The sequence below is a fragment of the Parathielavia appendiculata genome (genome assembly GCF_033297405.1).
Source record: "Parathielavia appendiculata strain CBS 731.68 unplaced genomic scaffold N657scaffold_5, whole genome shotgun sequence".
Lineage (NCBI taxonomy): Eukaryota > Fungi > Ascomycota > Sordariomycetes > Sordariales > Chaetomiaceae > Parathielavia > Parathielavia appendiculata.
Genome location: NW_026944224.1, coordinates 1,717,157 through 1,740,181, shown reverse-complemented (window position 1 = coordinate 1,740,181; position 23,025 = coordinate 1,717,157). Strand labels below are relative to the sequence as shown.

Genomic DNA, 23,025 nt, shown 5'->3' with positions numbered 1-23,025 from the left:
AAGTTGTGGCGGCAACCCAGGTGAAATACTCTAGTCCCACGACCTGTGACCAGACGCCCGTTTCCCCCGTTTCGGTCACCCTAAGCACGAGCACAGCATCAGCTAGAGACCTCTCGATTAACCGTTCTCTCTACTGTTGCTGTTTTCGAACGTTCTTGTCTCGCAAACAATGGCTGAGTTGTTCGTTTCAGGCCATAAGACCGGTCACGGCCAGAAACGTGATCATCCGGTCCTCGACTCTCGGCCATGGCTGCCGATGAACACTTACGATCGTGGGGGCAAGGAAGCGCCCACGATGCACCCGTGATTATAAGTAAATGCACCCGCTGTCCAGAATGATCGGCGGCCATCTCGGACCCAGAGTTTCGTTTGCTCAGTACCATAAACCCGTTGTCCATCGGAACTCTTTCGCTCACACACTCAAGTGACTGGAGTTTCACAATCTATCTCATGGCTTCCAAGCAAAGTGACCAATCCATCACCAGCGAATCGGCGCCGCTCATCAAGTCTGTCGACTGCGAGAGCGACCAGGACCTGTTTATGGTTCCCCTGAAAAGGCCCTCTCCGAAGCCGAACCCCGAGAGCTGTCCTCAGCCATGTTCACAGCTGGATTCCAATCCACATCAGAGCCCAGAAATGTCTGGGGATACCGTGAAGCCAGACAGTCCACCAATGTTTACGTCGCCCCTCATGTCCCCCGAGTCAGGGGCGCTGGCAGCCGATGGCTCCCCCAACATGCTGGGCTCAGCAGCACAGCGTAGCATGGGAACACCCGAGTCTCTAGGCTACAACAGCCCTCCTATGTCCGGAAGCAACCAAAAAGCGGGCATGTCGCCCATCATGTCTCCTGAGACGGGTTCCGCTGGTCAGAGCCCTCAACCACAATCCTCAACCGGGGAAGACACCACCGCCGCCTCCCGCTCGACAGGCGAAAAGCCCAGCCCGTCCACCAAAGCCTCGTCTGTCTACGACAGCCCGCCGGCCATCGTCACGGTTCAAGAGAAAGTCCAACCAGGCATATCCCCGGATACCACCGAGTGCCATCCCCCCCCCGAAATCCCACCCCTATCCGCCGCCCGCGCCCTGCTCAAGGCCACACCAAACACCACCACCACCAAGCCCGCCAACCTAGGCCTAGCCCTACACCTGCACCCTTCCCCAACCCAAAACACCAATACCTTCCTCGCCCCTCCTCCACCAACAAACCCCGGAATCCCATATTACCCCCCCACCTCCCCCCTATATGCACCCCTAAACAGGGACAAGGACTGGACCGTTCCCGACTCCCCCCTAGAACGCCTCTCCCAACTGCGCGCGACGCCCGACTCGGCGTACGACCGGGCGCGGCAGATGGAGGTGCGGCGGTCCAAGTGGAAGCACGTGGTATACCGGTTCCCCGTGCGGGGGGCGGACAACTGGGTCGTCGACGCCGACCTGACCGAGTCGTCGCACGCGCGGCTGGCCGAGGTGGCGAGGCGGAGCAGCGAGGGGTTTGAGTGGAATGGGGATGTGGAATTGGCAGGTGTGTATCAGGTGCTGAGCGCCGCGCATCGGAGGGTTATGGAGGAGATGAGGGGGGAGAGGAGACGAGGGGGGGTAACGGGGATTTCAGTGAGTGGAATGAGGGGGGTAGGCGAGGGGAGGGGGCTAGGTACGGAGAGATTGGATTAGACGACTCGGGTGATGATCAAGTGGTGGTGATTTTGGGGATTAGTTGGAAGGCAGAAGAGATAACGTTACCCGAACAATGTTTACGTTTTTGTACAACCCATCCAATTGACTCAACCATTCCAGATGATACACCTCATCTTACAGTGTGTTCTCATGGGTCTTATGCTCCACGCTCAAGACATTTCCCAACACCAGATAAGCTGAGTGACATCTTCCCTCCATCCTTACCCTGTACGCTTATCGTTTGTCGAGGCTCACAATCTCGGTAGATGATCGAACCCATCTCAGGCGGTGCCAACGTAGTCAGTGTCGGTTCAGAGGTGTTAATCAACGAAGTCAGGAAGATGGAGAAAGACTTGCATGGGCGCCATACGTCTCCCTCTACAAACTCCATGTCCGCTAAAGGGTATAACTTAGAGACCATATAGTTACTTCCGGGCCGGCCTCAACACGTCCTCTTCGGCGGAGTCCAATCCTGAAGATCCACATGAGGTGCCAGGCGAAGAGTGTCTCAGGAAGACACCCTCTCTGTTGCAGGCCTCGGTTAATGCTGGAAGAGATACCTTAGCCCGGAGCATGATCTGAGTGGCCGGATATGGGGCGTTCTACTCCGTGCCAGTTGAGAGACGAAGCGACGGTCTCTCCAGCGTTCCCACTGTAGCAACTATCATAGCTCAAATACTGGCATTCTTAGGTATCCGGTATAAATTTAAAGTTAGAACTCGCTGGAGTTGTGACAAGTCCGGGGGACTGGACTCGGCCCGGTTCCGGGTCTTGCGGCAAAGGCCATCCCCTACGGAGTTTGTTGGTCTCGCAAGGAACTCGGACGCCGATTGCCCGGCTATAGCAGTTTTCAGTCTCTCGGTGACTCGTGACTTTGTCTGTGCATAAGTGTGTGGTTGTGACCTTGTGACAACGCCTCAATTTGCTGTCGTGAAACTCAACCGACGCCATGCATGAGGCAGCGAAGGTAGCTGCCACGTAAGTTGCGTTTGTCTCTCCATCAGCTTTGAGATATTGTGGGCTCCCATTAAGTCCATTTATCAAGCACATTCCCTGTTCCTTGGGACCAAGACTGAACTTTTCAGAGATATCTGCCTGCACTGTTCTGAAGTGCTTTCCAGGATGATCCTCCATTGTATCTTCTCCGTTGTCGTCGGAGTCGCGTCTGCCCTTATTCTCCCTACTTTGGGCCCCCGGCCTGAGCTGGGATATTTGGGTGCTCTCGACTCCGATGATCTCTTCTCAGAGCTCGGCAAGCAACTCTCCCCGGGTGCCACCATCATCCGTCGAGACAATCGTCGCATGAAGACAACCTACCAAAGATGACAGGCTTACTCTATGCCAACCTACTCAGCCGTGGTTGAGGTTGACGATGAGGATGACGTACAGAAAACGGTTCGCCGCCCTGAAGACGCTTTGCACGAGTCTAACAGAAATGAACTGAACCTGTGCCAGGTCTGTTTCGCAAACAACCATTCCCTGCCCTTTTTGGCTATCGATGGATCACACGGCTTCATCTCCACGTTAGGGAGGATGCAGGGCGGCATTGCTATCTCGTTCATGAAGTTGAAACAGATCAAGATCAATCCCAGTGGCGACTATGCTGACTTGGGACCGGGGCTCACCAACGGTGAGCTCATCCGAGGTCTCTGGGCCGAAGGCAAGCAGACGGGTAAGTGTTAACCCAAAGAAACGCGGAAGCTAGCACCTGAGCTCTGCTGATGCAGGCCGTAGTAACCGGCAATTGCTTGTGTACTGGCATCACAGGCATCATGCTCGGGGGTGGCCATGGCTATCTACAGGGTCTCTTTGGTCTTCTGGCCGACCAGATTTTGGAAGCTCATGTCGTGCTGGCAGACGGCAGCTCGGTGATTGCCTCACAAAAGTCACACCCGAATTTATTGTGGGCGCTCAAAGGCGCTGGACACAATTTCGGCATTGTTACCCGCCTGAAGTACAGAATATACGACCGTGTCCCGGAGTGGTCGCAGTATGAGCTCAACTTTAAACCAAGACAAGCTCGAACACGTTTTCGAGCTATCCAACAACTTCCTCAGAGAAGATGGCCAGCCTCCACAACTCATCAACTGGTACAACTTCATGAGAAGGCCCGATATCGACTCGAATAGCGTGAGTCTTGATACGGCTTAACAACACTCATTTCGCCACCACAAGCTAATCCTACCCTACTTACTCAAGGCTGTTATCCAAATGAGGATGATCTACGCCGGGGATCTGTCGGGACTGGAGCAGTACGCAGCTCCCTTCCTCGCCCTCGGGCCCGCGAGCGTGGAGAACGTCACGGTACCTTACCCCGAGCTCTTCCGCATCAATCGCAGCGACGAGTCCAGCCAGGTGGTCTGCGGGAAGGGCATGTACCGACACCTGTTTCCCACCTATCTCAAGCGCCACAACACCACTGCTCTGCGGGAAGTTCACCGCATCTTCACCGACATGACGACCAAGTAGCCCGATGTCGCCTTCACGTCCGTCTATGTCATTGAGGGCTACTCCCACCAGGCAGTTACCTCCGTTCCCTCCCATAGCACGTCTATGCCACACCGAGAGTACCCGTTGCTTACGTAGGCGTTTCTATCATCAACAGCCTTCCTTTCCTTTCGGTTCTTTCCAGGCAGGCACAACTAATGCGACAATTTCATCAGCTCCCCAGTGTGGGGCTATACCAACCCGGCGTACTCAAACGACATCATCGCAGCATCCAAGGCGATGCGACAAGCAATGGTGGACGGCAGCGGATCGGAGCAACTCCACGCCTACGTCAACTATGCGTTTGGCGACGAGTCCCCGCCGGAGATGTATGGCTATGCGCCCTGGAGGATGCAGAAGCTGAGGGAGCTGAAGAAGAAGTATGACCCGAAGGGCAGATTCAACTTCTATGCTCCTATTGGAAAGCCGAGCGACTGAACCCAAGTACCTGTAGGTTGTTGAAGGGGATTGGCGCCTAAGGCCAGGCGACATTCGACGTAGACAGTACCTTTGCCAGGCGTCATCAACGTAAAGAAGATACATGTGTGCTGAGGACAACTAGTGGCACGGTTTGGGTGGGTGTCTTAGTACGAGTCAAATATAAGGTATATCTCGGTCTGGGAATATGATTTGCAACTAGCCTTGTCGTTCAACAAGCCCACTGTGGCCTAAGGTGGCAGCCTCCTCGAGCCTGTCGAAATTGACCGGTGGGGCAGTTAACGGTAACAGCACGACTTGACATTGAACTTGAGTGAAGGTTGTTGGTTGTCTTGACGCACCGCCTCACAGGGCCGCCTGCATAACGGCCAGCTGTTGGGCGGCCACTGCAGGGCAGAACAGCCACTCAAGTCTTGCTGCCGTTTGCATGCCGCCGCTGTGTAACTGCAATACAGCCTCCTCCAGATTATGACTGGACTCACTGGACAAACACTGCCCTCCTCCGCTGTAGGCCTCAGTTCTGCCGGCGCCCTACTTAAACCCGGTTTGTGTCCCCCACTGCCGGGCAATGGTCAGTTCACTTTCCCCTCAAACATAAAATCTAGTGCACATCAGTTTCACTCGATCTGCCGATGGCATCCAAATGGTCAAAGGGGTCCCACCTCTGGTATGCTAAGCGTGTCGCGGAGCCTCCTGAGGCCCCCCCTCCTCCCCTCGGTGACTTGATCCGAACATGGAGGGTGGAGGACCTTGATGATGAGGCTCGAACATATCAAGATCAAGCCCAGATTCGCAACCCACGCACCGTGAATTCGTTCAACTGGGTGGGCAAAAGAGGTGGTGACCCAACCATACTGATTCCAGGTACTTACGTGCCCCGTAGCACGGCATCGCCGGCGAGAGCCCCTAGCGCGGAGGATGTTAACTGACCAAACCACTCCTCTCCCAGGCAAACCACCCCAGTGGACGCCTCAAGCCCACCCCTCGCGCCTCAAGGAAGACAGTGGGCGGTCCTTCCGCGACAAGAATGCGGCTCGCTACCCAAAGCACCCGACCGAGCCCGCCGTCGTGGCCGCCCTCGCCGCAGATCCCACCATCCCGGCCGAGATTGATATGTTCGCCTGCGGAAGCACATTTGGCAACCTTTTGCGCTTCGTCCAGGGTCAGGACCGACCCTTCCGCATGCTCGTCTACAAGCTGCACACGACCGTCTTCCTAGTCCGGCGCGAGAACTCGCCGACCGAGCTGATCCCGGACGTCCGCGGGTACGGCCATGCCTTTCCCGAGGCCAACACCACCTGGGAAGCCGACGTCAGGGGCTCGGTCTCACATCAGCGCCTGGTCCGCTACGAGTTTGGTGGGCTGGACCTGGTCGTTCGTTTTGAGGCCGACGGCTACCTCAAGCCCGAGGTGCACAAGACTGATGGCAGAAGCCCCAAACATGAATTCAAACCCTCGACGACCTCTTCCTCCCAACATCAAAGCATCCTAAACGACCTGACGTCCTCCCTCTCCAGCACCACGATTACCCCCTTCCTCCCCAATAACAACACTAGCTCCATCATCAGCACTAGTACTCCTAGTACCAATAGCAAAACCCCCACAGACAAGATACCTCTTACCATAACCCGAGCCGGCGAGCTCATCCCCTCGACTTACCTATTCGACCTCAAAACCCGCAGCATCCGCACCCGCCAGAACGTCAAATCCCACCCCCTGACGGATCAACTCCCCCGGCTCTGGGTGTCGCAGATTCCGAATTTCATCCTCGCCTTCCATGCGTCAGGATTGTTTGAGCCAAAAGACACGGAAATTCGTGACGTGAGGGAGGACGTGGCGAGGTGGGAGAAAGAAAACGCAAAGGAACTGGCGAGGTTGGCGGTGCTTTTGCGTTGGGTGAGGAGGGAAGTTAGTAACAGTAGTCAAAATGATGATGGGCAAGTTGTTGAGATTTGTCACTGTTTAGGAGGAGGAGAAGGCGCTGCCGGGCAGGGGGTGTTGGAGGTGAGGAGGGCGGGTGGGGATGTGGGCACGGTGGTGAGTGATGCGGTCGGAGAGTGGTGGATGAATGCCGGGGGGGTTATCAACAAAGGCGGTGGAGGTGGTAGTAATGACGCTTGGCAGGGAAAGGGAGGCTGGAGCGAGGAAAAAGAGGGGGAAGGGGGATATGATGATGGCAAAGGGGTTGGAGCACGTAAGGGAAGCAGCGGTGATACTGTGGAGTGGGACGAGGGTGAAGATGACTTTACGGGTTGCGGCGTGGCTTGCGGATACTGCGGAAAATGCACATACTAGGGGAGGAAGGGTTTTATGGCTGAAAATCGCGGCAAGATAACTAACGTTAGAGCATTCACCAGCGATTATCCCACAGGCTGCATCCTTGATCACTAATACATTTTCCGGTCCGATTGTGAAAAAGACAAGAATCAGACAACTCATGACCCATGCACCAGGCCCCGTGACGTCCTTCACACTCGTTTCAAAGACAAATAACTAGATGAACGAGATTTCTGCTTTGACAAGGAATCCAGTCCGACAGCCAGTTTCAGTGGACTCGGACATCATGCGTTCCGATCATACCTTCTCCAATTTCCCAAACGATAACGACCCTATCTTTGTCTCGCTCGGCATGGTAGTCCTAGACGAGATTCGCTTCTCCAATGTTACAATCCTTTATGACATCGCGGGTGGCTCAGGCTTGTACAGTGGGTGTTCATGAACTAAACCTGGGTATTGCCGGGCAGCTTGCTTTCCTTATTCCGTTCAGGCACACTCGGCGCACGCATGACAGACATGGGAGCCGCGCACCACGAAAAGCTCGGCTGTCACATCCTCGCAGGGAGCGATTTTCCCGATTCCGTGGAACAGGTTATCAAGAGCTGGGGCATCGCCATCACAATCACAAGAGATCAATCCCTCCAGCCTGTCCACTCGAGGTCTCCTTGTGTATCCGAGGGATGGCTTCGGGGGTGAGATAGGAACTTTGGGAAGCAGTGCGACAGGGAACCGAAACTAACAGCTGTGCGCCTTATTAGAGAGAAAGTTCCGATATACCACCCCTCCGCTGCAACCGACTCCTGCTGGCCTCTGCGGCTCACCACTACTCCGGTCCAAATTTCATTTTCTGGCTTCTCCGGAGCTGACGGCCACGTTTGCAGCCGACCTCGCTGGGCTCCGTGCTTCGGCCGGAGCCGCCTCGCTGCCACTCATGGTCTGGGAGCAGCTCCATCTGAGCTGCAACCCGGGGACCCAAAATGAACATCTCCAGGCCGCCAAGTCTCTGGACATATACTCGCACAATCACCTCGAGTCTTGGCCTCGTTTGGCTCCGATGACGGTGGCGGGCCATCTCCGGAGTTTGACCACACAAAGATCAAGAACAGGTGCTCCGAGTCTTGGAATCCGGGTTGGGAAAACGTGGCGACGGCGCGTCGTGATCCGCTGCGGTGAGCACGGCTGCGTAATTGCCAGTCATTCATACTCTCTTCGATGGTCCCAGCATTCCACGAACCATGTCGTGTTGTGGATGCCACCGACGCGGGAAATGCATTTCTTGGGGGCTTCGCAGTCACTCTTAGCATTACGTCGGACCTTACCGAGGCCGCCATTGCTGGTTCTGTCGCTGCGAGTTCTGTCATTGAACAAAGTCGGGTTGCCTTAAAGATCAATTTCCCGCCACGGCATGGAGATGTGGACCGGAGAGACATTCTCAAGCCAAGGCTGAACCATCTCGTGCCATGCTCGAGACACCTGCCGATGGACGGGGCTACCCTGAAGTGATTGGGTAAATATCGAGGTTCCCGACGGGATCCAGTTCCTGTAGCGAATGTACCTAGGTAGATCTGGGAGTATCACAAGTCCAGATGTACTCCATTCAGCAGAGAGAAGCGAGGGCCACGAAATGTTAACTGATCTCGAGCCCAGCCATCAACTGGAGTTGAACCAACTCGTTCACAGCCATGGCATTTCGTCGGTTTCTTCATATGGTTCCCTTCGTCCATGCGCAGAGATACATGACGCTCAGAGGCCCAAATCCGCTTCCTCCATCCAATGCGAACCCCCAGCGCACCTCCACCCGCCTGCTTGCCGAATCCTGCCCAGCAAAGGTCAGCTACTATTTTATATCAAGCAGACATGTGATTGACAAATCCTGAGGCCAGGACAGCCAACACAGCCGCTCGCCCAAGATGAAAGAGGGACAGGACAAGCAGAGACAAAAGACAAACAGGCACGCGCCTGCGACGTACCATGCATACCCCATAGGGCAAACACCCATCTCCTCCAACCTCCGCCTCGCCTCCTCTTCCATTCGCCGGCGCCCCTCCTCTTCAAGCAATCGTGCGACAATCCTCTCTCTCGCCTCGTTCGTGGCTTGCTTGGCAGCTTGTTTGAGGCGCTGATACTCTGCCTCGCGCTCGTCTTGGGCCTGGCGGTCGAGCTGGAGCTGGGTCCAAACCTCGTCACTTACGCCTGCGTCGCGTATCGGGTGGCTGCTGTTGGTGTTGATGGGTGTCTGTGTTTTGGGCCGGATGACGGTTCTGAGGGCATTCGGGGCCTTGGTGTTGTCGCCATTGGAGGGAGAATCTTGCTTGTCTGGTTCAGTGTCAGGCTGGGTAGGCTGGGCTTGGGATGTGGAGGGCTGGGTTGAGAGCTGAGGAGGGTTGGAGAGGCCAAAGGGAAACTGCTGCGGGAGGATGTCGCGGAAGGCCGAAGGTTGAGAGGCGTTGGTGGTGGAACGCAAGGCGCGTTCTTTGAGCATGGCGGCGAGTTCGGCGGTGACGATACCCTCGGTCAGAGAGAGACAACCCTTGGCGAGGCCATCTTTGTCGCGGAGCATCTTGTTGAAGACCCCCCTCGCCAGGGCTTGGACATCCCGCGCGCTGGCCCAGTTGTGTTGCCCGGCGAGTTTTGCGAATTTCAGCAGCAAATCCTGCTTGAATCCTTCGGCAGGCGTCTCCAGGCAAGACAGGTCAAGGTCCTTGTTGCTCTTGGCTCTTAGCGAGTTCTTCTGCTTCTGCAGCAGCTGCAGCATAAGCGTTACACAGCCCTCGGCCGACAAGGGCCGGAAGTCCAGGACCTCGGGAAATCTAGAGGTCAAGCCCGCGTTGACAGACATGAGCCGGTTGATGTCTTTCTCGTACCCGGCCAAAATAATCACCAGCTTCTTGAAGTAGCGGTCCTTGGTGACTGAGTCGACAATCTCGTCCATGGCTTCCTTGGCAAAATGCCCCTCGGCCAGACGGTACGCTTCGTCGAGAAACAGGACCCTGCCAAGGGCTTTGTCGAGGAGCTGCTGCACCTTGGGGCCCGTCTGTCCTACATACTGGCCGATGAGGTCCGTGGCCGAACACTCGACCACCTCAGCAGAGGCGAGAAAACCCATGTCGTAAAAGACCTTGCCCATCTTCCTTGCTGTCATTGTCTTTCCTGTCCCGGGCGGACCTCGAAACAGAAAATTGAAGGGGATGTTTTCCTTGGGGTCCATGTTCAGCACCTTCATCGTCCGGACAGTGTCCTGGTATCCCTCGAGCAACGACACAATCTGCTCCGACCCAACAGTTCCCTCAAACAGCTTGCGGACGTTGGTTTCGGCCCTCTCATCACGGTCAAAATCTTCGTCAAAGTCTCGGGCTTCTAGGAATGTGGCCGATTTGGCTTGTCCCTTGGAGAAGCGTGTCTGGTGACGGGCTTTGGTGGCATCGAGGATGATGTCGATTTCCCCTGCGTTGCCAAAGCTGGGTCTGTTTCGCGCTCGCTTCAGCATCTCCATGGCAACGTTGGCGGCTTGATCGGTAACCTGGTATCCCTGCTGCTTGATTTTCATATCGAAGATCGTGCGCAGCTCCTCGTCGGTAAAGTCCACGAAGTAGAAGCCAGACGCAATGGGGAACCGTCGGCTCAGTCCGGGGTTGACGTTCTGGAACATCTCTTCCATCTGGTCTTTGTATCCCAGGAGGAGGACGCAGCGATCGTCACCTGGCACGCTTTGCACCTCTGCCACAATGGTGTCGATGACGGCCGTTTTGTAAGGGTCCGAGGTCGCGCCGCCCTCTGAGCCACCGCCGCTGTAGAGACCGTAGGCTTCGTCAATGACGAGGACTTTGCCAATGGTGGCGGCCAGAATGCCTTTGGTCTGCTGTTCTGACTGTCCAAGATGAGCGCCGACGAAGTCAGAGGGATTCTTGACCACAACTGCGGTCTGTTAGTGCCCAGTGCAACACGCGATGTCCTTGGATAGGGTAGGATATGAACCGGAAGCTCACCTTCGCCCTTGGACAGTAATCCAAGAGTTCCGAGTATCTCCCCATAGAGCTTCGCCACGGTGGTCTTCCCTGTACCAGGACTCCCAAGGAAGACCTTGTTTAGCGAGTACTGGATGGGAGGCTGCTCGTCGAGTTCTCGGAGGTAGTTCTGCTGGATGGTGTCGACGAGGGACCGGACCGCTTGCTTGACTGCCGCAAGCCCGCACAAACCCTGAAGTTTCTTCCAGGCCCCGCACTTGGCGAGAGCCTCCCCGGGCCCGGGTCCAATGAGGTCCTCTTTAGTGAAGAAGAGATTGTTAGGGTTGATCCCCCTCTTGCGCTCGCGTCGGAGCCGGTCCGCTTGCCTTCGTGACATTCTGTCCAAGGCGTTCTCAACTGCGCGGGCATTGCCAAAACCTTCTTTCCCGCGTCCGCGACCAATCCTTCTCGAGACAATTCGACAATACAGCCCACTCAACCCGTCTTCGCACTCCATGGCATGGTTGTACTTCTTGTTGATCTTGAGCTCGAGTATTCTGAGCAGCTCGTCGTCTGTATAGTCGGCAAATGTCATCTCGACAGGGAAGCGGCTGGGAAGGCCGGGGTTGTGGGCAAAGAAGCTCTCCATCTGCTTGTTGTATCCGGCCAGGACAAACACCACTCTGCCCCTGAGATTCTCCACCTCGGCAAGGATATAGTCGAGGACAGCTCCGCCGCCCGCGTTGTTACCCGAGGTTAGTTGATAAGCCTCATCAATGAAGAGAACGCCGCCTCCCTCATTCAATATTTCGTCGATCAGCTTCTTGCACCCGGCGACGCCCAGGTCGGCCAGTCCTGCTCCGGTATTCTCCTTGAAGCATGAGCCAGGAATCACGCAGAGCTCAGTGAGAAACTGGGCGTAGAGACGGGCCACCGTGGTTTTCCCTGGACACAAAGGTTAGCATGATTATGGGAAATGGTGCCTCAGGTTGGCTATGGGAGGAAGACGTACCGGTGCCGGGATTTCCCAACATGGAGCAGCTGAACCGCTCCGAGGCCATGGATATCCCCTGCCGCAACGCAGTGTCGACCTTGGACTTGACGGCGAGGAACTCCTCCTTGACCTTCTCAAGTCCGATCATCTCCATCAAGTCATCTACTGTCTTGCTCTTTGCACCCTCGAACTGCTTCAGGAAGTCCCATTCCGCCTGTGCTCCGCTGGACCTGTCGCCCTCCTTGGACGACGAAGGGGTCAGGTATTTGTTAGTCCGCGCCGTTGACTTAGATTTGGCGGCTTTGCCTGCAGCCTCTGCTTTAAGTTTGTTCTGATGCCGAAGTCTCTGCTCCGCATCTTTCAAGGCAATCAGCTCGGAGTGATGCTGCTCGAGGGTCTGCTTCCGCAGCTCCTCCTCGGCTTCGTACTTGTTAATGCGTCGCTGATGCTCAAGCTCATCCTGGATCTCCTTGAGTTGGCGCATGTATGCCTCCTCGCGCTGGCGGCGGTCCTCTTCGAGCTGCAGATCTCTCTTTGCCCTGCGCTCCATCTCCTTGTCCTCCTGGATACACTTGTGGCAGCCGTCTTTTTCTTTGCTGCAACTGACCCTGGTCTTGTGCTGTCTCTCGCATACCTTCTCGACCAGTAGGTCGCATTCCGTGCGGGAGTGGTCCACGACGCGGTGGCAGCGTGATTTGCACTTGTGGATGCCGCATTTTAGGGGCGCGTCACTGGTTGTTGAGGGTGTCAGTGAAGTGACCCGGGCACATAACTAGAAGTATGCCAACATACCATGGCCCAGTACAGCCCCCGTCAGGACAAAACTTGTCGAATGCCATCGGCTCCTTGAGCAATGCGGTCTTCTCCGGATGCTTGCCGCAGACGACAGGGAGACCATCATAAAGGTGTCCTCGAGCCTTAAGTAGGTCGAAGAATGGATGCCAAGTCGTCTCCCCCTTCTTGCTCCTCATGAAGGTGTCCATGTTGCCAATCAGCACGATGCAATTGCGTGCACGTGTGATGAGGACATTGAGCCGCTCCGGGGCGGACATGAACCCTATGTCACCAGACTTGTTGCTGCGCGTGAGCGAGGCAATCACGATGTCGCTCTCCTCGCCCTGGTAGTTGTCTTTGGAGCCAGTTAGCTTACTTCGATCCCTTGAGCGGCTAGAGGGCCAACAGACCTATGGTAGAGATACGGAGAGGCTTCTTGTCAAGCTTTGCTGCCGCTTCGCTCACCAAGCCGGCCCTGATCAACTCATTCTTGTCCATCTCACTCAAGGCAGGGTCGTGTTGGTTTTTGGAGAAGAGATCTCGCAAGAGCCGGAGCTGACCCAGGTACGGGGTCAAAACGACGATGCGGTCAGAAGCGTATCCTTGCTGGCCAAGGTACTTCACGCAGCGCAGCACCATCTGCGCCTCGAACAGATTCCTCTTGCTCTCCTTCATTGCGGGGTCGCGTCGGTCTGGGAGCTGTTTGTCCGAGTTCTCTTGCTTCCCATGGTTTAGGAAGATGACACGGTCCTGAAGGCCGGCGATTCTGGGTCTGCCGCTGGTGTTGGGCCCGTCAAGCAGATTGGGGTATGTAAGCTCGCGCGGAAAAACCGAAATACCGGGCACCATTCTGTGTTGCTTGTGCAGGGTTGCGTGGGGCGCTCCCTGCATAATGAGGCGTTCAAAGAGGGAGCGGTTGAGGTCGAAACCATCCCCTTTTTCGACGGACAGGGCATAATTGTTGATCCTGGGCCGGAGTTGTTTGTGGTCCCCGATCAAGACAAGTTGTTTGACGGATCCTGCAAGCGCCGTCAACACGTGGCTTTCGAGAATCTCTCCCGCCTCCTCAATCAGGATGACATCTGGGTTGGCTGCTCGGATTAGGCTGTCGTATTTGGCTGCTGCTGTCGTGGTGCACCCGATGATTTTCTTTTGGGCTAATATGCTGGCATCTCTGTCACTGAATTGGGCTTCGATCTTCTCCTGGGTTTGGTTGTACTGACGGCTGAGGTCCTCGATGCTCTGAAGGTGTTCCTCAATAAGAGCGGTCATCCAATTTTGGTGATGCTCGCATCGGACGGCGCGTGCCATGTCCCAAACGGGCTTTGCGGTGGCAGGAAGTTCTTTGGCGAACTGCCCCGGGCCATCACCCTTGATCCATTGCTGGTAAAGATATTCTGTGCGAACCTTCTTGCCTGCTTTCCCAGCCCGATTCCATCCCGGGCCACGGCTGTCGGTAGGGACGCGGAGCGCCTCAAGGAACGCATGACCACCTTCGGTGAACTCCAAATACTCGGAGATTTCGTCCCAAGCGGGGGAGAAGTCGATAAAGGCTTGTGAGGCCTCCCCGAGCTGAGATCCTGCACATGCAGCTTCCTGCTTCAAGGCGTCGATGATCTGCCAAGCATGCAGGGAGCGACGATGTTGGCAGTTTTGTGCTGACAGCAGCATGGGCGCCGTTTGGGGAGTACACTTGCTCCAAGACCCGAGGCGGACCATGGACGCGGCAGGAATCCCAGCTTCTAAGAGATCCTCCCCCATAAATTGATCCAGCGCATGGTTCGTGTAGCTCAAGACAAGAATCCGGAGATCGGCCTCGAACATGCAGCGGGCGATTTGTGCGCCGATGAAGGACTTGCCAGTCCCTGACGACAGCAAGTATCAGTCAGATATACAAGGGGAATGGGAGGGGTGGAGGATCGGGGTCTCATGGACATTAAATTCATACCTGGGGGGCCCTGGATCAGACTCACTGGACTCTTCAGGGCCAGGAGTAGAGCGGCAAGCTGAGAGTCGTCGATCTCGATCTTGCCAGTGGGCGTCACCAGTCGAACAACACCAGTAGGACCCAAGCTTTCCGCACTGCTCTCCAGTTTGGACACAAGCGGGACCAGTTTCCGCGGTACTTCAAACCCAGAATCGGCAACGGAGGGCGGATAGACAAGAAGGTCGAGCAATGGCACGTCAGCGATGCGTTGCAGCCCGCGGAGGACCGGCTCGTAGGCAAAGACGGGGGTGTCGACCAAGACGAATTGCACGGATTCACGGCCTGGGAGGCTCAGTGCAAGAAGGGTTCGTCGAAGTCCATTGTCATCGGCAAACTGGAGCGAAACGACGGGAGGCCACTGGGCTAGCTTGTCGACGTCTCGATCGACAAATGCAAACCCGAGGAGTTCATTTCCGCGGCGCATGACCCCGAACGTTTGGTGCCTCAGGAAGCTTGGTTGATCCCTCAGCAACTTTTTCCGGGCAGTCGGATCCATCTTCTCGAAGAAGTTGAGGCCTGCATAACATCCCAGCAGCAAGGCGCACCGCTTGTACCGGCCTGCCGTGTCGTTCCCAATGTCGATGCCGGTTGGAACGAATTGGCCCAGACTCAGCGCAGTCTGCTTCCCCTTCTTTTTACCAGTGGCAACCTGAATGTCTTCGCGAAGCTCGGCCAGCATGTCTTCTCTGAGAAGACGGAACTGGTTGTCGAGATGGGCGCGCGGCCGCTTGTCCACTTCGGTGTCGAGGATCTCACTGGCTGTCCGGTAGTAGGGCAACTGGGTTGACAGGAACTCATCACTGGTCGGATAGATGCGGATTCGGCGGAAGTCAGCGAAATCGTTGTCATGACGTCCGCCAGGGCCACCGGGCTCATCGCTCCCGCCTGGGGAGGACCGAATCAGAACGACTTTCTGGATCTTATATCCTAGCTCTCGAGTTGCGTGATCTTGGGCTTTGAGGAGCTGCTGATCGTCTGAGGCGGCCTTGACGAGACTTGCAACATCCACATGGGCCTCCGGGCGAAGCGAAAGGAGCTCGAGAACGAGCCAAGCAAAAGGGTAGAGGCTGTGGTCTGGAAGTTGGCGCGAGGTAAACAGGTTGGTGAGGGCATTCAGGACGGTTGGCGGGTGAGAAACCACTAGAATCGTCTGCTCGAGAAGTTGTCCGTCGACAAGTGCCTTGACTCTCGGGTCTGCAAGATAACGTAAAAAGGGGAGGATATGGGACAAGATGAACTGTGGGGACAGATCTGCCCTGACCGCATCTCTCATGGCAGCCATGCCTGAAGAGCTAGACACAAGAAGCTCAACGCATTGGCTCGGTGACGACTGGCACCGAACGGCCTCGAGGAAGAGCTGTGCATCCTGGGGACTGCAGACAGTGCGCTTTCCAGAGATCATGTCTCGAAACACACCATGGAGTCGGGCTGCTCGGCGGAGATCCTGTGATGAGGGCATGGTTCAGGTTTTCTTGGGCCCAAGGCGCTGCAAATATCGAGGAACAATAAGGGTTGACGTTTCGGGCTACGCACCAATGTGCGGATATGCCGTCTCTTGTACAAGCCACCTCCAGAGCGGTTGGCGTTGTGTGTATCAGTAGAAAATGCACAGAGCCTTGCCGATCAAAGACATGACTGCAAACGCAGCCTCGTTCTCCATATCGACGAATCAAGATGCAGCAGGCCTCAGCGCGTCATGCGTGAAGGATGCCTGAAGCCGCTGTTTCTGGTGACAACACCGACAAATGAGAAGTTGACTTGATGCAGGTGGCCGTGGCGGGCCTTTGGGGCTGGGCCAACAAGTTAAAGAAACTGAGCAAGGATAACGCACAAGGCCGAGTTGACAAGGCCAGTCAGACTGTAAAGGTTTTGCCAGTCTGCCGGTTCGGCGCTTCAAAGAACGCCTGGCCGAGCCAACAGCGGCCGGCTTCCGGCAACGAAACATCGTGACCAACCGATCCAACCATTGAGATTCCAATGACAGAAACAGCCGAGCCGACCAGCTTCAGCTTCTCTGGGTAAATAAGTGTTAAGAGAGATGCGGGGTGAAGAGCGATCTAGTAGTTATCCGGCCATCCTGACTTGACTCAATCGAGAGAAGCTCGCTGTTGAGCTCGCGAAAGATGCGAAGGGTCTCGGCAGCAGAGTGGCTACTGGCCAGGAATTGACGGACTACCAAAAGATGATGACAGCGATGACCGAGACAACTGGAGAGTCCGAGACAAAGTCATAGCTCAGCGGCGTTGAACGAGATAACTGAAAGCTGCAGAACCGCCAAACCACAATTGAAAGTAAACTGCAAAGGTGGGCTTTGATGTGAAATGCCACATAGCAATGCGATGACTATGGCTCTCCATCCCAGGGAGACCAAGTACAATACAGTACAATATATTGCTTAGCTAGCTTACACCAACTCTTGGCTCAGTTCTCCCCCTCATTATAATCCACAACACAAAAATAACCCCCATGCGCTTCAAAAGAGACAATCCCTGATTTCCTAGAAGAAGACGACAAGTGCCTGCAGAGCGACTCCAGCGACCACAGCTATCGACGAGCCGGCTACAACATTTCCAGCGCTCGGCGGCACAGTCGTACTCGTGATGGCAGTGCCTACCGCCCCACTACTACCGGCACCGCCCGTCAATGTCTGCGGCGCAGTCGTCAAGACGGTGGTGGAGCGCGTCCCGGCTGAAAGTGACCCAGCACCAGGCACTGTCGTCATGGTAGACGACAAGCCGTCGCCGGTGGTCGCGCTAGTAGCCGACTCGGAATCGTCCTGACTTGATGATGCTACTGTGCCAACAGAAGAAGAAGAGGAGGACACGCCCACTAGTCCTGTCGAAGTCGTCATCTCCTCATCCACAGTAGTACTGGCCGTGACGATGGTCGAGCTGAGGTACCCAGTCCAGCCAGGAGTCCAGCAGGGCATGTACGACGGCTCTGTCGGGCGCGTGAGGGTGCCTTTGTAGGCGGCGCATCCAGGGACGTTTGTCTTAACTGGGGCACGTCCGCCGCCGCAGTCGAGCGGGTCGCAAATCTCGCCCGTGTCCGGGTCGTACCAGTGCACGATTCGGTCCTCGCAGTAGCCAAAGGTATGTCCGCCTTCGCAGGCCGACAAGGCGGGCGTGGCGAGCATGAGCAGCGCCATCGCCGAGAGCACCAGTTTGGCCATTGCAAGTCGATGATTGAAGTCTAACGAGCGTGGTGTGATTGTCGATGGAGAAATGAAAGGACGCGTTGCGCGAACGAATTGAAGCAATGGATTCAGAAGACGGGCGTCGGGGGATTACCACTTTTATTTAGGAAACACTGCATAACGTTAACTATCTATGTTAACTTAACATAAATGCTGTTAATTAATGGATTTGATCCCTGAACCGTGACACCGTCACATCGCCGGAATGAAGGAAATTGGCAATTTCCCAACACGGTTGAACTTTTGCTTACTGCTTCAGGCAGGTGCTCGGTGCATCACGGCGGGAATGATCCATGAATCCTGATTATCCGTACTATGATTTTCTCCAAACCGAAGGTTTACCAAGTCTCGAATACGTTACTGATAATAAACATGGAAAAGACAAAAAACCCATCCACATCCCCTGGGTGGGGCTCAACTCTGCTAATGGCCTGCTAACATGCACAACGCTTTGCCAGTTCAGGACTCGAACCTGCCAATGGTCCGTTCTTCCAGTCCGACACACTCTTCCAGTAGGCATTTAGTCACCGAGCTGAAGAGCCTCCTGCATATCTTTCAAGGCACCGAACAGCTGGTTATCATGGTATCTTCTCGCCACAATCTGCAATGCAATCGGCGCCCCTTCAAAATCACCCTCGGCCCACATCTTCCTGACATGCTCGCATTCCTTACTCAGCGGCGCCTTGTTCGACGGGGCGTAGTCCTCATCACCCTTCTTCAACGCCGTGATGGGCGTCGGGAAGACGGCGGCAGGGTAGTCGACATAATTCCAGAAGGCCGTGTAGTTCCAGTAGAAAGCCGTATCGTGGGCGCATGCCGGGCCGACGAAGACGGGGCAGATGACGACGTCTACATCCTGTTCGGTCCAGTGGCTGGCGAAGTAGAATCGGAACCGGTCGCGGGCGAGCCGCTGTTGGTGCACCTCGGACGCCGTCAACTCAGGGCCCTCGGCATCCTTGATGATGTGTTTGGTCAGCGGGAACATGGGCTCTCCGGTCGCCTCGAGATGCTGCCTAGTGCCTTTTCCTCCGTCGGGCCAGTATGCCTTGCGTATGCGCTTGATGGCGTCTGCCGTGCGGTAAGGCATGAATGGCTTCACCTGGAAGCATGGGGAGAGTTGCAGCTGGGCCTTGGCCCACTCGAGAGCCCGAGTAACTGGCGGTTGTGGCTGGATGTGGCCGTCGTGCATCATGATGCCAACCTTGATTGGAGTGTTCTTCTCGACCTTGGTCGGGGTCGTCTTCTCGGCCTTGGTCGGGGTCTTCTTCTCGAGCTCAATGCGAAGCCTCTTCCAAGGGACAGGAACCAGTTGCGGGTCAGCGAGATACGGCCGCTCGTGGAGGAGGGCGAACATGAAGAAGTCCATGGCTTTCAACGTGGTGGACATTGGACCCGCCGATATGAGGATGTTGAGCTCTGCAGCGGCCCCTTCGTGGAGGAAGTCATGCATGGGCAGCATGCGCGAAGTCGGTTTGAACCCGTAGATGCCGCAGAAGCCAGAAGGTCCACGAATGCTGCCGCCAATGTCGGTGCCAATGCCCAACACCGAGCCACGCAGGGCGATCAAAGCAGCCTCTCCGCCGGTGGAACCGCCTGCAGAGAGGTTGATGTTGTAAGGATTCAGAACTCGGCCATAGGGTGAATCGGTCTCCAGGTGCATAAGTGACTGCGGCTGATGGGTCTTGCAGTAGAAGATGGCGCCCAGCTTCCGCAAAATGGCCACCATATGGCAGTCTTCGGTGTCCTTGACCCTGGTGTCAACGTATCCAGCCGCAGAATAATGACCAGCTAGGGGTATGTGCTCCTTCAAGCTGATGGGGATGCCGTGAAGGGGGCCAACTGTCCCGTCAGTTGAAGCCTGGTACTCATCCAGCTCCTTCGCGCGCTGGACGGCCTCGTCCATGAACCAGTCAACCAAGCAGCAGCTGACTTGGTGCGCAATGATGGCGCGCTTGGCGAAGGCCGTGACAACGGCGACCGCGGTGAGTTTTCGGATGCGGATGGCGTCTGCCAGAGACGAGGCATCGTACTTCTCGGTGATGTCGAGCTCTTCTTCAGTCATAATGCCACTCTGGCGCGCAATGCCGGTGACATCTTTGGGCGGGTTATCGACGAACTGCTGAGGGATATAATACTCCTCAGGCACCTTCTGAACGAAGTCGTTGACTATCGAGTCCTTCAATTTCACGAACTCGGGAGGCCCGTCGGCGACCGGGGCAGTCTGGATGAGGGGGAGCTTGAAACGTCGTGAACCCAACATGTCAATGTCGGGTCGCACTGACTTTCGAAGCCCAGAAATGGCGACGCTGTGGAGCGACACAAGAGAAACTGATTTGAAGGATAGGGAGAATGGTGCAGGCTGGTGGGTAGAAAGACTGGAAGAGCCAGACTTGAGCAGTTGCGCCGAGTGCCTAAGGCGTGGGAGAAACGGACGGACTGTCTATGTAGATTAGTATTCCGACTCCCTGCAAGCCCCCGAGCTTGTCCCACCCGACAGGCTGTGAAATGGGGAGTCACGCAGGGCCTCTGTCAGACAGGTGCTTTACTGAGAGTCAGGTCAGGTGGGGCGCAACTGGTGTGAATTCGTCCCATCGGAGAAGGAGCATCCTATCATTTTCGCCTACTTCTCCGCAACCGCCACCCACTGGCTTGCCGTCATCGTCACCTTCCCTCCCTGTACCTTCGTTCCAGGCTGCTTCTTCAACAACGCGGCAAGCATGTCCGCCTCCTCATCCCACTTCTCCCCATCCACCTCATGCCACCCACCAATCCCCGCCAAATATGTCTACCTTTCTTCATCACACTCCCTAATCTCCTCCCCCTCATCCAAATGATGCTCACCTCATGATCCTCGAGGCGAATGTTGCCGTCCTGAAACTCAACCTCGACCAGGACCTTCCTCAGCAGTTTCCCATCTGTCCAAGTTGCAGGCCGCGCAGGGAAGGGCGCCGTCTCGCCGGGGAACGCCTTGTGCACTAGCATTACAAGCAGCATCCACGTGATGGCCCTCCAGTAGTTCACGACGGCGAAGCCGCCCGGCTTGAAGGTGCGGTGCATCTCGCGGGCGGCGTCGAGCCCCGCGGACGACATGAATATGATGCCGACGTTCATGAAGTCGTAGTTGAAGAAGGCGTCGGCGAAAGTTGTTGGTTCTGATTTTTGGTTTGATACCTCGAGGGCCATCCGTTTTGCGCGGCGTCGTCTGCGAGGAGGTCGAGGAACGGCTGGTCGATATCGGTGGCGTGGATTTTCACGTCGGGAAACCGCTTTGCAGGAGGCGAGAGACGGTGCCCGCGCCGCAGGTGTTGTCGTGATAGTGGATCCAAGCTTGATGGTTGGCACGAGGGTTAAGTTGTGAGCGGCAAGTTTGGAGGTTACTTTCCCACCCGTGGACTCGTAGGTAGTGACCATCACTTACCGGTGAGAGAGGCGACGGCTTGTTTGAGGAGTGGTCTTGCGTTGAAGGCCATGGTCGAAGTTAGAGAGGTCGGTATAAGTAAGGTCCCTTAGTTAAGTACAGTACTAAATGCGTTTATAAACAAGTAGCGTCGACAGCAACTCGCGTATCATCGCCGTATTTATTTCGCTTCGCCGACCAATCGACCTTGAACCGGATGTATGTGGTGATAACTACGGAGACAGACTCTTTGTTCAGCTCAAGAGATAGCCTGAGTTCCTGCGCCGCGGTGTCCAGATCCTTCGCGATGCTTGGCCAGTCGCGGCTGGATACCATCCATTTGCACTCGGGTAATTTGACGCCTCCCGTGAGATATGGTGAAGGAGCAAACTCTGGTCTCCAGTACACTCGTCAAGCGTATTAACGATCAGGTGTATTCTCCGTAAGCATAGGTCTTCAAGAATGCTGGCGAAGATCATCGACAATGCTACCTATACAATCGGCCCTTCAAAGCGCTATTTTCCGATACTATCGTAGCTTCTGCGTAGGTGCGAAATGAGTGCTGGCTGCTGTGTCACAAGCGTGTAGATCAACCCACGCAGGACCGCTGTAGCGTTGTTGATGCGAGCGTCCTGTGGCCTGACAGAAGAAACATGAAATGTTTACCGTTGGCGCAGTGGTTTTGACCAATTCATCAATGTCACGGGTAGTGACAGTCTGAGGTTCATGTGCGCAACTCCTGGTTCGACTGGACAGTTCGAACCACGGTCCCTCTTTTGAGGGTGTTCCGCAGTGGTCAGTTGCGCCCACCAGTGACAATCAATTATTCCGCAGAGCAATATCATTTCACCTTTGCTAGGATCGCCTCTAATCCAGAGCAACTGGCCGTCTCTATCGTCCTGCCATCGTTGGAAACCGACATTGTTGAGGACCCAGTGGTACAAGTCTCTGAGAAGGCCACCCTTATCCCGCTCGATACGAACTTTGTCGTCGCGGGGATCGGTCACTCCTAAGTTTCTTAAGCACTTGTTATCCCTCTCGCTAAATAATGTATGATCGTGGCCATAATCTAGCATATATCAGGATCAGCACGATTAATGAAGACAGGAATAATAGATAGAAGGCGTGAATACTAAGATTCACTTTTCCGAGCTAACTCTAGGCCGCGCTTGACTTCCGCAGCGACATTCTTCAAAGCTAGCCGGCACGCAGGACTATCGTCTCGAACTTGCAAATAGCGCTATGATCAGCGTCCATGGCCACCTGCTTCTCAACCAACACCGGGAGATTCAGCGTTAACTTACGGAATTCTATCGACAATCTGACGAAATTGGCGAAGTCTCTCCCTCTTAGATTCTCGAATAGACGTACGATGCCTGTTTTATAGTACGACTCCCCCTCGAAGAAGCTAACGACAAGATATCTCTCAAAAAGGTAGCGGGCTTGTTCAAATCGTTGTGTCGCCTCATTTGAGCTCTGCTTGAGTGCGGTCACAAGGTCATTAGCACGCGTTCCCAAAGCCGTAGTGAATATTTTGGCTACGACGTCGCCGACACTGGCGTACTTCCCGCCTCGATACGATAACGTTATAGCAAAGAAGACGAGAAGGCATGTTGCTTCGAATATTGACTTTCAACTTCGTTTCGAAGAGTGCCTATCCACGGGTATTAGAGGAATTCCGTATGTTGGCTAAGCCTACTACTCACTTGTTTTACAATCGGGCCGCCAAGGCTATGGCATATACGCACTATTGGCCTCTGCGTGTAACGGGCTGGGCCCGGTGCGAGCCTCGGCGACTCTCGGCCAATACCAAGACCCCTGATGAGGCTATTCCCACTCGCCCCACAGCACACCGAA

General features: G+C 55.4%; 8 protein-coding genes across 8 annotated transcripts; 4 read left to right on the top strand and 4 right to left on the bottom strand.

Annotated features, from left to right (window-relative positions):
- Positions 1 to 450: 450 nt before the first annotated feature.
- N657DRAFT_572244 (uncharacterized protein) lies at positions 451 to 1,671 on the top strand (the record flags this gene model as incomplete). The annotated part of the gene is made up of 1 exon (XM_062788876.1): positions 451 to 1,671. One exon carries the CDS (start codon positions 451 to 453, stop codon positions 1,669 to 1,671), a length of 1,221 nt encoding a protein of 406 aa, XP_062648466.1.
- Positions 1,672 to 2,623: 952 nt separating this feature from the next.
- Positions 2,624 to 4,802, top strand: N657DRAFT_671591 (FAD-binding domain-containing protein; the record flags this gene model as incomplete). The annotated part of the gene is made up of 8 exons (XM_062795601.1): positions 2,624 to 2,652; positions 2,796 to 2,971; positions 3,029 to 3,069; positions 3,130 to 3,346; positions 3,442 to 3,647; positions 3,712 to 3,804; positions 3,874 to 4,139; positions 4,338 to 4,802. 8 exons carry the CDS (start codon positions 2,624 to 2,626, stop codon positions 4,597 to 4,599), a joined length of 1,290 nt encoding a protein of 429 aa, XP_062648465.1. The 3' UTR covers positions 4,600 to 4,802.
- A 429-nt stretch (positions 4,803 to 5,231) lies between these two features.
- On the top strand, positions 5,232 to 6,607 carry N657DRAFT_690176 (uncharacterized protein; the record flags this gene model as incomplete). Its single annotated transcript, XM_062797036.1, has 3 exons — positions 5,232 to 5,463; positions 5,549 to 6,507; positions 6,566 to 6,607. The coding sequence occupies 3 exons, from the start codon at positions 5,232 to 5,234 to the stop codon at positions 6,605 to 6,607; spliced, it is 1,233 nt and encodes a 410-aa protein (XP_062648464.1).
- Positions 6,608 to 7,162: 555 nt separating this feature from the next.
- Positions 7,163 to 8,379, top strand: N657DRAFT_663662 (uncharacterized protein; the record flags this gene model as incomplete). The annotated part of the gene is made up of 6 exons (XM_062795203.1): positions 7,163 to 7,304; positions 7,439 to 7,467; positions 7,508 to 7,568; positions 7,635 to 8,069; positions 8,099 to 8,245; positions 8,288 to 8,379. The coding sequence occupies 6 exons, from the start codon at positions 7,163 to 7,165 to the stop codon at positions 8,377 to 8,379; spliced, it is 906 nt and encodes a 301-aa protein (XP_062648463.1).
- On the bottom strand, positions 8,271 to 16,152 carry N657DRAFT_595796 (P-loop containing nucleoside triphosphate hydrolase protein). Its single transcript, XM_062789987.1, has 7 exons — positions 14,537 to 16,152; positions 12,999 to 14,453; positions 12,607 to 12,943; positions 11,833 to 12,545; positions 10,863 to 11,765; positions 8,847 to 10,791; positions 8,271 to 8,692 (listed from the first exon to the last, which is right to left on the bottom strand). Exons 1-7 carry the CDS (start codon positions 16,032 to 16,034, stop codon positions 8,620 to 8,622), a joined length of 6,924 nt encoding a protein of 2,307 aa, XP_062648462.1. The 5' UTR covers positions 16,035 to 16,152; the 3' UTR covers positions 8,271 to 8,619.
- A 746-nt stretch (positions 16,153 to 16,898) lies between these two features.
- On the bottom strand, positions 16,899 to 17,806 carry N657DRAFT_644956 (uncharacterized protein). The gene has a single exon (XM_062792850.1). It carries the CDS (start codon positions 17,745 to 17,747, stop codon positions 17,073 to 17,075), a length of 675 nt encoding a protein of 224 aa, XP_062648461.1. The 5' UTR covers positions 17,748 to 17,806; the 3' UTR covers positions 16,899 to 17,072.
- A 485-nt stretch (positions 17,807 to 18,291) lies between these two features.
- Positions 18,292 to 20,954, bottom strand: N657DRAFT_655856 (amidase signature enzyme; the record flags this gene model as incomplete). Its single annotated transcript, XM_062794637.1, has 2 exons — positions 18,292 to 20,007; positions 20,613 to 20,954. 2 exons carry the CDS (start codon positions 20,952 to 20,954, stop codon positions 18,292 to 18,294), a joined length of 2,058 nt encoding a protein of 685 aa, XP_062648460.1.
- A 349-nt stretch (positions 20,955 to 21,303) lies between these two features.
- N657DRAFT_655855 (uncharacterized protein) lies at positions 21,304 to 22,244 on the bottom strand (the record flags this gene model as incomplete). The annotated part of the gene is made up of 5 exons (XM_062794636.1): positions 21,304 to 21,530; positions 21,560 to 21,655; positions 21,698 to 21,800; positions 21,835 to 21,907; positions 21,979 to 22,244. The coding sequence occupies 5 exons, from the start codon at positions 22,242 to 22,244 to the stop codon at positions 21,304 to 21,306; spliced, it is 765 nt and encodes a 254-aa protein (XP_062648459.1).
- Positions 22,245 to 23,025: the final 781 nt, after the last annotated feature.

Bases quoted from the DNA above. Each gene is read 5' to 3' on its own strand.
- N657DRAFT_595796 (XM_062789987.1), bottom strand. From the start codon at position 16,034: ATGCCCTCATCACAGGATCTCCGCCGAGCAGCCCGACTCCATGGTGTG. The intron at 12,546-12,606 runs GTATGTTGGCAT...CTCAACAACCAG, and splicing joins GGGGGCTGTACTGGGCCATG to TGACGCGCCCCTAAAATGCG. The intron at 10,792-10,862 runs GTGAGCTTCCGG...AACAGACCGCAG, and splicing joins ATTACTGTCCAAGGGCGAAG to TTGTGGTCAAGAATCCCTCT.
- N657DRAFT_644956 (XM_062792850.1), bottom strand. From the start codon at position 17,747: ATGGCCAAACTGGTGCTCTCGGCGATGGCGCTGCTCATGCTCGCCACG.